Source organism: Ovis aries, chromosome X (genome assembly GCF_016772045.2).
Source record: "Ovis aries strain OAR_USU_Benz2616 breed Rambouillet chromosome X, ARS-UI_Ramb_v3.0, whole genome shotgun sequence".
Lineage (NCBI taxonomy): Eukaryota > Metazoa > Chordata > Mammalia > Artiodactyla > Bovidae > Ovis > Ovis aries.
In genome coordinates this window covers 18651874-18667388 of record NC_056080.1, presented here as the reverse complement: position 1 = coordinate 18667388, position 15515 = coordinate 18651874, and the positions used below count along the sequence as shown (strand labels likewise).

The 15515-nt window shown below is 35.6% G+C and overlaps 1 protein-coding gene across 22 annotated transcripts in view; it reads left to right on the top strand.

The window, feature by feature from the left end:
* The window catches only part of RPS6KA3 (ribosomal protein S6 kinase A3), a 147239-nt gene that overhangs the window by 97111 nt on the left and 34613 nt on the right, over nucleotides 1–15515 (top strand). For all 22 annotated transcript variants that reach the window (XM_042241830.1, XM_042241836.1, XM_060407733.1 and 19 more), the window contains 4 exons: nucleotides 695–811; nucleotides 7010–7091; nucleotides 14246–14326; nucleotides 15308–15387. In XM_042241830.1, the coding sequence (XP_042097764.1) occupies nucleotides 695–811; nucleotides 7010–7091; nucleotides 14246–14326; nucleotides 15308–15387 (360 nt within the window). The remainder of the gene's footprint in view (nucleotides 1–694; nucleotides 812–7009; nucleotides 7092–14245; nucleotides 14327–15307; nucleotides 15388–15515) is intronic.

The following is a 15515-nucleotide window of genomic DNA, read 5'->3' as shown; positions in this document are numbered from 1 at the left end:
TTCTTAACTCTAAGATCTACTGTTCCATCATGCTGGAAAGACCTTTTTTTTTTTTTTTTTTCCTGTCTAATCCTCCATCCAAATGTTAAATCTTTTTTGATGTTGTGTTTTAGAGTTATCCCTTTTCTCCCCTCTCAGATCTCAGGTTGTCCTAGAAACAGGAAGTAACTTAGATATTTCAAACACAATAAATTTCACCATGCTAATTCAGCTGGCCTTGCTGAGGGTAGAAATTTCCACATTTACTTTGGAATATGTTTCAAACCCCTCTCCCCAGTAATCAGGTTTTTTTGTGTATAGTATTGCTTCTACCCGATACAGCCACATATCAGAGCATAGCAGATTAGTCTGATCTGTTTTCAGACTTCTTTACACCCTATGCCCTCAGCCAATGAAACTAATTATTCTGATTATTTCCATTAGGAAGCATGAAGACTTGAAAATATTCAGTGCTAATGTTATGTAGAGGTTTAACTGGCCTGTGTGGTTGGCTGGTATTATTCTGTCTCTGACATTTAACTTAAAGTATATTTGCTTGACATGTGTTCTCTTTTTACTTGATGGGTCAGTAAAGGCAGTTTATATATGTTAACTTGAGGATTTCTAATATGATACACTAAATTTACATTGCTTGACTTATAGCCAGAGGAAGTAGCTCTAACTCTGTTTTATCCCCTTATATTTGCATCAACAGGAAGAAGGCAGTATCAAAGAAATTGCAATCACACATCATGTAAAGGAAGGACATGAAAAGGCAGATCCTTCCCAATTTGAACTTTTAAAAGTATTAGGGCAGGGATCATTTGGAAAGGTAAGTCATGAATATGTACTTTTTAAAAAGTTGTTTTTTGAAATTAATGTATATTTCATACAAATGGGGAACAAAAATATTTTATTGAAATACTACTGATCTCCCTACAAAGCGGTACTCTGTGATTTTACAATTCTCACTGTCAATAAGTGTGAGAAAGTGAATAAAACCATTCAAGAGTACATTGGAAACTTTCATAAACTGCCAGTATTCAGTTCATTTTATCTTCACGGCATTCAGTTCAGTTCAGTTGCTTACTTGTGTCCGACTGCAACCCCATGGACTGCAGCACACCAGGCTTCCCTGTCTATCACCAAGTCCCGGAGTTTACTCAAACTCATGTCCATTGAGTCAGTGTTGCCATCCAACCATCTCATCCTCTGTTGTCCCCTCTTCCTTCTGCCTTCAATCTTTCCCAGCATCAGGATCTTTTCAGATGAGACAGTTCTTCACATCAGGTGGCCAAAGTATTGAAGCTTCAGCTTCAGCATCAGTCATTCCGGTGAATATTCAGGACTGATTTCCTTTAGGATTGACTGATTTGAGCTTGCAGTCCAAGGGACTCTCCAGAGTCTTCTCCAACATCACAGTTCAAAAGCATCAATTCTTCAGCACTCAGCTTTCTTAATAGTCCAACTGTCACATCCATCCATGACTACTGGAAAAATCATAGCTTTGACTAAACCGACCTTTGTCAGCAACCTCTCTAATTGCACTTCTCAAATGATGAAACAATCACAAAATGTTCCCATGATACACTGGTCTCTTTTTGAGGCTTCATGTAGAATTGGAAGGTGATCCTGTGTTATATTCTAACACTGCATATCAGTCTTTCCTCTGGAGTATCCCTAATTCCAGCAGAAAGTGAATAGGTACTTCCAAGGGAATAGGGTGGGGGGTTAGCACTACAGATATGAAATTGGGGGACTTGTAGCTTGTCTTTAAAATGAATGCAAAGGTTGCATTCTAATCAGTGATATCTGTGTCTGTTTTAATATGTAAAAATATTTCCCAAATCCACTAGCTGAAATTGCAACATCTTTATCACTTTTCCCCCTGTTGCATACCTCAGGAGCACTTCCTATACTCCATTTTGGGAAATACAGCTTTATAATCATTACTACTTGACCTGTCTATCTAGTACATTTCTCAGCAAGAGGAACTTTCTGAGAGTGCATTCAACTTTCACCATGCAATGCTTCTTTGCCACCTCACTGAGGAAGCATTTGAAGATAACATGTTTTGCAAGTTTCAAAACAACACCAGTTTTTCTCTCTTGTGTATTTTAATGGGACTATTTAGCAATTCTTGGCTAACATAGGTAATCTGTTACAGCTGTTAACTTCTTTCAAACCCAAAATGATATTTTCAATCCAAATACAGATTAAGTAGCCAAAAGAAGATAATGGTTGCAAGTTTGCGCTGTAGGTCAGCCAGAGGTAGATTCTTTCTTTTTTTCCTACATACTTGCTGTTTGTGCTTGAGCAAGTTACTGAACCTCTCAGAGCACCACTTCCCTCTTCTAGGCAGTCATCAGGTATTAAAGTTCTCAATGTTCCATTCTAGGCTCCCTTCTCCTCACTCTCTATCCGCTCCTAATTACTCTATGTCCACTATCTTAATAAAACCCTTATACAGCTGACCTAAGAGACTTGCACCTTCAGTGTAGATTGTACCTCCAAGCTTTGAACTCTATGTATAGCTACTTGTTTTTTTTTCCTTTCTGCATGCTTTAAAGTCAGTTTAAACTCAACATGTATAAGACCAAACTCATGATTTTCCCCTAACCCCAAAACCTCTCCTGTTTCATTTCTCTCCATCACTATGAATGGCATCCATTCTTAACATATCCTTCTAGTCCCCACCCTTTCCTCTCCCCTCACCTCTACCAATATGATTTGTCCACAAGCTTTGTTGATCTAGTAAAGATTTCTCAAATCACGCCTATTTTCTCTTTTTCCTTGCCACTTCTTCAGTCTATGCCACCACCATTTCTCCCTGACCTAATGAAGAAGGCTGCCTTATTCTTGCCTCAAGCCATTATTTACAAGGCAGCCAAGAGGAGCTAGTCTTGTACTCCGTCCCCTTAACCCTTTGGTAGCTTCCCTTTGCTTTCAGGAGAAAGATGAATTCTTTAAGATGGTAGAGGAGCCCCTGAGTCGGCCCCCTAGCTACCTTATCAACATCACTTTATATACTTTTCGCTACCTGTGTTCTGGCCACATGGGCCTCCTTTTCAGTCTGTAAGTGAAAGCCTTTTGCACATGCTGTTCCCTCTGCCTGAAACACTGTGTCCCACCCCGACCTCTTCTCTGGTTAGCTCCTGTCATGCTTATGAGCTCAAAGAAGTCTTCCCAGCTGTCCTGGCTAGGTCATATTTGTCTCTTTTACCCTTGCAGAATATTACATACCTCATCTTCACAGCACTCACCACAATTGCAGTCTTTTGTTTGAGTAGTTATTCATTTATTGGCTATCTCCCACACTAGACTATGTTCTGTGAGTGTAGGGGCCATGCATGCCTTGTACCATGTCTCAGCATTGATCCTGTAGCACGGTACCTAGCATATAGTTCTGGAAAGAATTAATGAGTAAATAATGTCCTACCCTCATAAGGTAGTAGTGAGAATTAAATCATGGGATTGTATTATCATGTAATTTATTATGGATAAACCAAAATAGATGGACTTACTTCAGCATATTATATTTTCAGGGAACATAATATTAAAGTTTCCAGGAGTTAGCATGCATCTTTAAGAGTAACTTAAATACCTTACTAAAAATAGCAAACATTAAAAATAGGGCGTCTCCTTTCTTACTCATCCTCAAAAGCCAATCTAAGCCAAGGAAATAGAAATGACCTGTCACAGCCTAGAATAGCTTCATGGGGGAGTTAGAAAGGTCAGAAATGCTGGTGGGAGAAGATCCAATGGCATCTGGGACTGCTGCTGCTCCTGCTATGCTTGACTGGTGACCTGCCAGAGGCAGTGGAATAAGAGGGCCCTGAGCAGAAGCACAGAACTGGGTTCAGTTCAGTTCAGTTCAGTGCTTAGTCGTGTCCGACTCTTTGCGACTCCATGAATCGCAGCACACCAGGCTTCCCTGTCCATCACCAACTCCCGGAGTTTACTCAAACTCATGTCCATTGACTCCGTGATGCCATCCAGCCATCTCATCCTCTGGCATCCCCCTCTCCTCCTGCTCCCAATCCCTCCCAGCATCAGAGTCTTTTCCAGTGAGTCAACTCTTTGCATGAGGTGGCCAAAGTATTGGAGTTTCAGCTTTAGCATCAGTCCTTCCAAAGAACACCCAGGACTGATCTCCTTTAGAATGGACTGGTTGGATCTCCTTGCAGTCCAAGGGACTCTCGAGAGTCTTCTCCAACACCGCAGTTCAAAAGCATCAGTTCTTCAGTGCTCAGCTTTCTTCACAGTCCAACTCTCACATTCATACATGACCACTGGAAAAACCATAGCCTTGACTAGATGGACCTTTGTTGGCAAAGTAATGTCTCTGCTTTTGAATATACTGTCTAGGTTGGTCATAACTTTCCTTCCAAGAAGTAAGCGTCTTTTAATTTCATGGCTGCAGTCACCATCTGCAGTGATTTTGGAGCCCCCCAAAATAAAGTCTGACACTGTTTCCACTGTTTCCCCATCTATTTCCCATGAAGTGCTGGGACCAGATGCCATGATCTTAGTTTTCTGAATGTTGAGCTTTAAGCCAACTTTTTTCACTGGAACTGGGTAGCTGGCCCAATTCTTATCCTGATGTCACCACTGTGACTCTAAGTGAACTGTTTCACCTCTCAAAGCCCTAGCTTGGGCAGCTATAAAATAGACATTGCTTAGTAGGCCTGCTTCCCAAAATTATCATGAATAATGAGTTACAAATCCTTGTGAAAGTCCTTTGCAAAAACTAAGATGTGCTGAAAGGGTATCAAAAAGGGTGCTTTCAAAGAAGGGTGAAGAAAAAAAAAAGGGTGAAGAAATCTTGCAACCCATGAAGACAATAATTCTTGTAGAATGGCCCAAAGAAACTTGATTAGGCACTCTTAAGAATGAATAATAAATATCAAATCCTCACTATCCCTACCTAATTAGAATTTGTTTCAGTTAAGAAATACTCATGATCTCTGACTGCCTTTAATATTTGAATATCATTCCTTCTTAGGAACCACCCTGACTGAGAATACACTTTTTCTCCCCAAGTTGGCTCACTGCTAGCTGGCTAAAAGAAAGTTTCACCAGGGGCCATGGTGAAGGGAGATAAGGGGAAAGATTAGGGCAGAGAAGCATATCCTGCATCAGGGTTTCTGTGTACATTGTGGCACTTTTCAGTGAGGTCATTGCCCATTGTCTTTGAAAAAATTTCTCAAAGTGAGGAACTCTGCCTTGCACCAGAATCGGTTGAATGAATCAGTTTTTGATTTTGTGCTAATAGTCTAGTGTGCTGATGCAGATAATTGAGATCTGACCCTAGAATTATTCCTTGATTATAGTTGTGTCTCTTCTTAGCATCTGTGGCAGCTCAATAGCACTGCTAGTAAAGAATGGGTAGAAGAAAAAAAGTTGAAATTCAGGTCCATTTAGCAAGTCTGTTTAAAAGTTTGATGGAAAAGATCATGAAACTCATGGTCAAAATGAGTAGAGGGGTATATTGATAGTTTTGTATTAGCCATATTATAGTATGACCGTGAGTTTTTTAGAGCAGGCTTTATTCATTTTGCATAAATCTCACACTGAATTTTGGAAATATTTGGAAAATCAAGAAGCTCAGTAACATACCTGGGAATTGTATTCTTAATATTTAGGTTATATGTGTATATTTGATTTTTAAAAGATGGGGCAGCAGGTTTCTGACTTAGCTTACATTAAATATTTATGAGTAGGCTTCTTCAGTATAAGTGTTGCAAATTGTTCTGCCCAAGTCAAAACTGCAGTGAGATATCACCTCACACCAGTCAGAATGGCCGTCATTAAAAAGTCTACAAATTGTAAATGCTGGACAGGGTGGGGAAAAAAGGTAACCCTCCTACACTGTTGGTGGCAGTGTAAACTGGTACAGCCACTATGGATGTTCCCTAAAAAAATGAAAAATAGAGTTGCCATATGATCCAGCAATCTCACTCCTGGACATACATCCAGAGAAAACTGATTCGAAAAGATACATGTACCCCAGTGTTCATAGCAGCATTATTTACATAGCCAAGACATGGAAGCAACTTAAATGTCCATCAGTAGATGAATGGATAAAGAAGATATGGTGTGTATATACAATGTAATATTATTTAGCCATACAGAAGAATAAAACAAATGCCATTTGCAGCAACATGGATGGACTTAGAGATGATCATACTAAGTGAAGTAAGTCAGAAAGAGAAAGACAAATATCCTATGATATCACGTATATGTGGAATCTAAAACATGATACAAATGACCTTATTTACAAAACAGAAATAGACTCACAGCCATAGAAAACAAAGTTATAGTTACCAAAGGGGAAAGAGGATAAGGGAGGGATAGATTAGGAGTTTGGGATTAGCAGATAGAAACTACTATATATAAAATAGATAAATAACAAAGTCCTACTGTATAGCACAGGGAACTATATCCAATATCCTGTTGTAAACCATAATGAAAAAGAATGAATATATAAATGGAATCACTTTGCTGTACACCAGAAACTAACACATTGTAAATCAAGTATACTTCATTTTAAAAATAAAAATAAATTGCTCTGCCCAGTAAATGAGAAATTGTGACTTTTTTTTATATAGAAAAGACTATTCAACAGAATTGAATCAGCAGAAGATTATGGTTAACAAGAACTCCTGTATAACAATTTTTATGGAATCAGAATTTTTGTTCTGTTAAAAGCAGAGTAGTTACCACCTGTATTATACTTTAAACATGTTAGACTTTGATTGCTACAGTTTTAAAGATTTTTCCTTGTCTTACATGTTATTTGACCTTCAGGGAATTGGCAAATAACAGTAAGAAATGTGTTCACTTATATTGATACCTAAAGTTATAACCACTGTTTACAATTCATTGTGTTTATAATTGATAGATTTTAAGGAAAATAGTTAATGTATCAGAATCCTTCTAATAAGCTGTATTACAATAAGAGTCTTATTTTAGCAATAGCATAGTTTGTGATACTTTGTAAAACTTATTTTCTCTTATTTAAATACAGGTTTTCTTAGTCAAAAAAATCTCAGGCTCTGATGCTAGACAGCTTTACGCCATGAAAGTACTGAAGAAGGCCACACTGAAAGGTAAGTGCTACTGCAGTTTGTAGCGTTCGTGTAGTATGAACAGACTGAAAAATCTCAATTGATCTCATATGATTTCTCAGCCAGTTACTTAAATTCTGAATCTGTTCCTGCTACTGTCTTTAAATGTAGACTTTGTTTTAGTGGATTTTTTCCGACAAGACTAGGAATCATATGACTAGTGAGAATGGGAGTTGCCATGTTTTGAAAGAAGTATTGCAAATTTTCCTTGGGCTTTAGGCAAATAGAAGTTTAGAATATTAAAACTAGGTTTGATATGTTTACCAGTTCATATTAGTATTTTAATATTTTTAAAATGTACTAATTTATTTATGATGCACAATAGCTTTTATTCCAAGGACTTTATCATTTTGACTTCTGGTCTGCAAATAAGTTTTCATTCTAAGCCTCTGATTTTGAGAAAAAAAAATCTAATGTCAGATTTGGTTCTTGTAGGTAAACAGTCTCTTAGAAAAAAAATTGTACCTAGATTTCAAAATACTTAAATCTTCCTTTTTAAAAGTAGTATTGGTTTTTTTACCACATAACCTCTAATTGTTTTATGTGTTGATTCCTAACATCTCTTTTTCCTCTTCAACTTTACCTGTATTTTCTAAAGGTTTTAAAATATTCTGGAAGGAATATTTGTGATGATCAGTTACTATTTCTGATGTTATTCTTGCCAATTAGTAACTTAGGCTGGATTTTGCCATCGTTTCAAGAAATTTCACCTTCTTCTATAAACACCATCCATTGCTTCTGTTCTTTTGCTCCTTCCTGAATGTATTTTCTTTCCTATCTAGTCTCTACTTCCTGGCCTACTACTTAGTTGATTCTTGCAGGGACCAGGGCATTAAAATTATATCCTTAGTGTCCTACTCTGTGTCACTATTTTTTATAACTTCATACTCAGGAATCCCATGTTATAAAGCTGCATTTGTTGTTCGGTCATCCAGTTGTTTCTGACCCCATGGACTGCAGCATGCCAGCCTCCCTGTTACTTACCATCTCCCGAAGTTTGCTCAAGTTCATGTCCGTTGCATTGGTGATGCCATCCAGCCATCTCATATGACGTCCTCTTCTCCTTCTGCCCTCAATCTTTCCCAGCATCAGGGACTTTTCCAATGAGTTGGCTGTTTGCATCAGGTGACCAAAATACTGGAGCTTCAGCTTCAGCACCAGTCCTTCCAATGAGTATTCGGGGTTGATTTCCTTTAAGATTGACTTGTTTGACTTCCTTGCTGTTCAGGGGACTCTCAGGAGTTTTCTCCAGCTTATTTAAGAGAGTTCATTTACAGAAGCAACAGAAGTAGTTTATCATGTATATAACAGCACTTGTGTTGTGTATAATATATGTAAAGGAAACAATGAAACTCTGAGAAACCTCAAAGATATTAGGAAAGGAAAAACATGCCCAATTCCTTTTAGAGAAGGCTAATTAATAAGATTCTCAGTATTCCTCTAGTCATCTAGTTAGCTCCATATCCTCAAGATTCCTGTTGCATTTTCCTTGAAATATTCAGAATTTCACTTGAAAACATATGCCTCGAAGAGTATTCTAAAAAAGAATAAGAAAGGAACAAGCTTTATCAGGCTTAAAGCTTATTAAAGCAATAATAATTCAATGTATTTTGGGGGGGGAATAATATAGGTATATAAACCAGTGGGACAAAACAGTACAAAAGTATTATATATTAAAGTTTAATATATGTGTTACAAAAATATTGAGTATTTGCTGTGCTGTATGACAAAGCATATGTCCAGAAAATGAAAATTTAATATTGATTTTATAAATTTTGCTTGAAATACTTCTGAACAACCTGGAAAAAAGTTAGTCTTCTCTTAAACCATATACCATAGTAAACAACAATCTAACTGAATTTTACAATTTAACACATCCTAGGAAACTTGTAAAGAAATGTTGAGCAAATCACAAATTATAAGCAGATTGACAATACAAAAATTTTTGGCCCTTCATATAATGAAAAGTAGTATAAATAGGAAATCAGGAGATTATTTGCCTCAGATATTACAAAATAATAATATATAAGGAATTTATTAAAAGACTCCTACTGGCCAAATCTAGAACAGTTTAAACATTACAGTAATTAATGATAGTGATCAATTACAACCCACTGAATAAAGAATCCATGGGTTAATCCATAAAATAATTCATGGAGAACAATGGAAAGCTCTTTCTTACAGTAGAATTCCAACTAATAAATGTAAAAGGAATGATTGAGTTAGGAGTTCCTAAGAAATAACATTACAACCTCCACCTACAGGGTTTTAGAATACATTTTCTATAAGGGGATAAAATAAACCATATTTGGAAAGATGTCTCAGTTTTCTGATAAATGCATGTAAAATAATGAGTTTTTTCATACGATGGCAACATAAATTAGAAAGCTGTTTTGCATTAAGTATAGTAAGCCATTATTGCTGCTAAAGTAACCTGAGGAAATAATCTCAAAGGAAGATTTTGTGCACTTGCAATTTTTTCATTGCAACGGTATTTACAATATCAAGAATTTAAAATCTTATAAATATTGAAAAATAGAGAACTATTTAGAAAATTATGGTATACCACTTAATAGAATATTATTTAAATGAACTATTTCAAATGTGAGTATAAAAATGAATGTAATAAAAATTTGCAAGTGAACATTATAACAAATTTGTCTACCTAAAGTATAAAGATATAAGCTATAGAAGAGACCATAGAAAAGTGAAGATACTTGACATATTGGAATTGTAGGTTGCTGGTGTGTTCTTAAGTTTAATTTTTATTTTTCTCAAAGTAATCTGCATATAGAGTCTTGTAAAAATGTCAGTGCTTTTCCTATCCTCCTCCCTATCCCAATTCTTGACCCTCAGAGACAATGACTTTAATCTCTTTAGCTGCTACTTATGCCTTTTACCTCTACATTCAGTATTCTTATATTGTAATTCTTTGCCCATTTTCATTAGGGGACATAATCTTTTGACTTCTACCATGGAAGTTTTGGATTTAGCTCTTTTATACTACCATCTATACAAAATTTCCCTTTTCATGTCCTCCTAGTAATATTTCTATGATGCTTTATAAAAGCTGTTCCTTGCAGAGCCAGATAGTATACTGAAGTCACATATCCTTCACATCTTTGCTGATTAGATCTCCTTTCCTAAATTCTGTATCTACCTTTTTCTGAGTTTGCTTTATAGTTTTGGTGGAATACATCTTCTAGGAGGGACTTCAGAAAGGTTGGACAGTAAATTTTTTGTAACTTTACATGTCTGACAAGGCCTTTATTCTATCCCCTCACTTAATTTATAATTTGACTAGATGTAAAAATTCTAGATCAAAAATAATTTTCCCTCAGAAATTTGGAGACATTGTTTCTATTGTCTTCCAGTTTCCTGTGTTGCGGTTATGAAATTTATTGCCATTCTGGTTCCTGGTCTTTTGTGTGTAAGCTGCTTTTCCTCTTTGGAAGTCTTTATAATCAATCTACTCTTTATCCCTGGTGTTCTGAAATTCATATAATGGTATTTCTTTAGTGTGGATTTTTAAAATTCATTGTACCAGAAATGGGGTTGTCTCTTTCAATCCAGAAACTCATTTCTTCAGTTCTGGGAAAGTATTTTGTCATTTCTTCTCCATTTTACAACTGCTACTCTTTGGATATGTTGAACCTCTGGGTTTGTTGATTAATTTTTATTTTTTTCCTGTTTTCTAGGAAATGTTATCAACTATCTTCCAACCCTCTAATGACTTTTTGTTTTTACTATTATTTTTAACTTCCTAGATTTTTCTTTGTTCTCTAATTATTTCATTTTTAAAAACCTTTTATTATGGAGAGTGTCAAACATCTACAGAAAAATATAGAACCCCCATATACTCTTCTCTTCCCTTCAGTATTTCTCAACTTATGATCAATCTTTTCTATCTGTGTTCTTCCCCTTCTCCTGTTTTGATATTTGAATCAATTTTCAGACATTGTATAATTTCTTGCATAAGTGTTTTGGTGTGTATCTCAAGAAGATCAAGACTCTTTAAAGAAATAATATAATTCTGTGATTATATCTGAAAAAAACTTACTGTACAGATGTCTGATGACTCTTCAGATTTCCAGTTGTCCCTATTGTTAGAATTCATTTTTTTTCTATAGTTTGTTTGAATCAGGATCTATATATATATATATTTTTTTTTGGTAGCTCTTTTTCATATTTAGAGTCTTTTCTTAAATTCTTAGGAATTCTTTGCTATCTTTTCCTCATTTAAGAGTGAGGTACCAAAAAGCTGATTGGAAGGGATTTTGTGGCAGGAATTTTCTGAATTCTCATTGGCTTCTTTTCCTTAAGCTTAGATTTTAGCTTTCTCTGATCTGCTGTGTGAGTTATCACTCAGTCACTTTCTGCTACTGCTTCTTCTCTTTTTTGTCCTTGTGAGTTTGTGTGTAATTTTCCCATTATTCTAATTCCATTAGGATTTTTAAAAGAAAGTAGAAAGTAAAACATTAATCTTTAATTAGAAGTCTCTTTCCATTTTGAAGTTTCTATTAATACAATGAATGGGGTCAAAAAGAAGTCAAAAGTGTTAGGTTGAGTTTATAGGGACTCTTGTCCTAATAATCTGTGGGCCTAAAAGGTTTTGTAAACTATTGCTTAAAGCATTTGTTTAATATGGAATTCTAGACACACAAACAGCATTTCTTCTTATTTGTTCTCATGTTCAAGTCGAGTTTAAAATCTAATAACTAGTATGTAATACAGATTATTCCAGATGAATGTAGTTGCTTTGCCAACATGAGTCAGTATTAACAACTTCTATTTCAGGATTTAGAGTTTAACCAATATAAAATTAGTGGTTCTTCTGAACCACTAATATCCTAATCAAGATTCTTCATGGTAGGATGATTTATATTTGTCACTAGGTCTTTATATACATAAAAGAAACCAGATTGGAACTATTGTACAGACCTGTCTCCAACAAAAGGAAGGAATTCTTTAGTGAGTGAATCTTACTGTTCATTTTGAACTAAACAAGGTCTCATCAATATTGCTTATAAGGAAACTATCTGACAAGATAATCATAATAGAAAGAAAACCCTGGTTCTAGCCTCTTACTTTATACAGAAGGAGGCAGAGAGTCCCTGAACAAAGGATTTTACCAGGGTAACTCATCTAGTTATTAGCATGGCCACTAAACTATAGCTCTTAACTCCCAAGTAATTTTTTTATAGCAGTAGAATAATAGAAGAGTGATATACAGTAAATATAATGATAGGTATTTTTGCTGCTTACTGAGCAGAGGAGTGATTTTTAAATAATAAGCTTTGTATAATTACTGAAAGAGATAGAAATTTGGAATCTAGCTTTAAAGTAACCAGAACATAATCCAAGATTGTATGGGTAGTAATGGAAAAAGGGCAGTTTTGGGCTAGAGTAGAACAGACTTGTCAGCAGACCTAGGTGATGAACCTCATTCACACAAATAGTAGAAAGGGCCTGTTGGACATGAGGCACCAGAGTAGTAGTGATAGGACAAAATAACAAAATCAGAGATTGATAACTGAATTCGATATATCAACAAAGCAAGTCAGGTAAAAAAGCTGTAGTGATAACAAAGCAATTGATTCCTTTTCCAGTTTTGCATATTTTCAGTCACTGGCACCAAAATCTCCCATTTGGAGGTAGAAAACTGGTAGAATGGCAAATGTAGGATTTTTTTTTAAGTTTTGTTTATTTTTTCCAGAGGGCTTATATCTGAGTTTTAAATATCAGTAGTCACCTTTAATTGACATGGAAACCAACTCTCTGTTCCCACCCCTGCGCCCCCAAAAGACTCTCCCATTCTTTCTATTTAATCTTTGGCATAACCATGCAGCTCTTTGGCCTGAAAAATAGAAAGTTATGTATGATTTGTCCTTATTGCACAAGAGAAAAAAACACTTTAATGAATGATCATTTTCAACTCTTAAATCCATTCAGCTACCAACAGAGTACTTATCAGATGATTAATCATCAGTTTACCTGTCTTATTCCCACCAGATTATGAGCTTCTTGAAGATTATTTTATTTGTATCTCACAGTGCCTGGCACACAGAGTTTGCTCAGGAAATGTTTTGTTGGTAAAAGAGATCTTTGCCCACATACAGAGTCAAATGTAAATTCATCCTGGCATTCCAAATTGTCAGGAATCTGAATCCTCCCTACTTCACATCCTCCCCTACATTCCCCTTCCTTCCCCTCGCCTCACCCCCACCAACCCCCCCGCCCCGCACCCGTTTCAACACTGATTTGATTCCTTCTTGTGCATCATGCATGCCTCCATGTCCTTGCTTGCACTGGCACTCTATACCTGGGCTTTTCTTCTCTGTGTCCAATCCTTCTTGCCCGTCTAAATTCTACTGAGAGAGTCCTAAACACCTCTTCACTCTAGCCTTCCTGTGCAAGTGAAACTCATCTTTCTCTTTTCTGAATTCTTGTACTTATTCCTGGTGGTAATACATCATTTTATTGCTTTATCATATTCATGGTACTATAACTTTATCATATACATGGTGCTATAATTGAATATCTCTTATATCAGGCTCTGGGATATACAAACCTTATCTCACAATGGTCACACAGCCCCCAAAGATACAGTGGTGTTATCCCCATTTTATAGATGAAAGGTAATAGAGGCACAGAGAGTTTAAGTAACTTGCTCTAGATTACACAGATCAGTATCCAGATTTTTCTAATTCCAAAAATCTTTACTCTTTTAGCTGCACTATAGTATCTCCTCTCAGTATCTCTACTCTCCTGCCTCCCTCAAAATACACCTTTTGGGGTATATCTGTCCTTCACCTTGTCTGCCACATACTTTAGATGCTTAATGAGTGTTTGTTGAATTGAGTTGATATGATTGGTAGGGAGGGGTATTTAAATCTATTTCATATTTTTATATCCAATGTATTCTGGTAATACAATTTAGTTAAAAAATTAGTTAATGTTGAAAGTTTAAGAGTAATGAATAGTTTTATTTATACATAATAATTTTATTTCTATGTGAATTCATACTTTTATACATATAAGCAAAATTTTATTTAATGTAGTCACCAAAGAGATTTTATTTCAAAGATTGTCTCTGGAAGCTATTGCAGTATAGCCATATGTACAATATTTTATAGTTCGAGACCGTGTTCGGACAAAAATGGAGCGTGATATCTTGGTAGAAGTTAACCATCCTTTTATTGTCAAGTTGCATTATGGTAAGTTATGAACATCCTCCTACTTCATCCTTTTACCTCATTCTCCCATTCCCTGATTGCATGCAGATATACAAATGTATATAAAATTTACTTGTATATATTCATATATGTCTAGTAGATACATATAGTAAGTCATGGAAATTGAACCAATACTTCTTAGATAAATTTTAAAAGATTTTATTGCATTTAGTTTCATGTTTCTTTTAAACATTATAGTTTCTGAGTAATAGCCATAGGAATGGGTAATAATCATTAAAAAATTATAATAATTAATAATAATGTGCCAATATTTTAGCCTAACTTAAAAGCAAGAAAAATCCCTAATATAGACATCCTGATGTTCTTATGATGTGTAATTAAAGCTAACCAGTCCACATTTTTTTTGTAGTTAAGTGACATGGTTTTTGTATTTTGTTTCATGGTTAAGTAAGTCTTTTCTGTTAGGAATTTTTCTTAACTGACCACATGTTTTAGAACTGTTGTATTCTTGAGAGACTATTGCCTGAATAAAATCTAACAAATGTTCTGGTGGTTCCATAATAAAAAACACTGTATTTAACATTTCTACATGAAAACTAAGAGGAATTGGTGATTAACTTGTAAATAAAAATTAGTTTAGATCAAAACTCCAATATTTTGGCTACCTCATGTGAAGAGTTGACTCATTGGAAAAGACCCTGATGCTGGGAGGGATTGGGGGCAGGAGGACAAGGGGACGACAGAGGATGAGATGGCTGGATGTCATCACCAAGTCAATGGACATGAGTTTGAGTGAACTCCAGGAGTTGGTGATGGACAGGGAGGCCTGGCGTGCTGCAATTCATAGGGTCGCAAAGAGTCGGACACGACTGAGCGACTGAACTGAACTGATGATATAGTCATTAATTGCTAAAATAGTATTTATTTGTGAATGAGTTGACCTTATGTAAGCCCCCAAAATTAAACTATGAATTAAATGGAAATTTTTATTGCTTCTTTCAGCTTTTCAAACTGAAGGGAAGTTGTATCTTATATTGGACTTTCTCAGGGGAGGAGATTTGTTTACACGCTTATCCAAAGAGGTATATAATTAATCTCTATTTTAAATCTATTTATATGCATCCTGTTTTAAGTAAAGCTTTGTTATGTTTCAATATTACGCTTATCATATTTTCTCAAGTGGCACACGATTCTTACATTGAAGAATCAG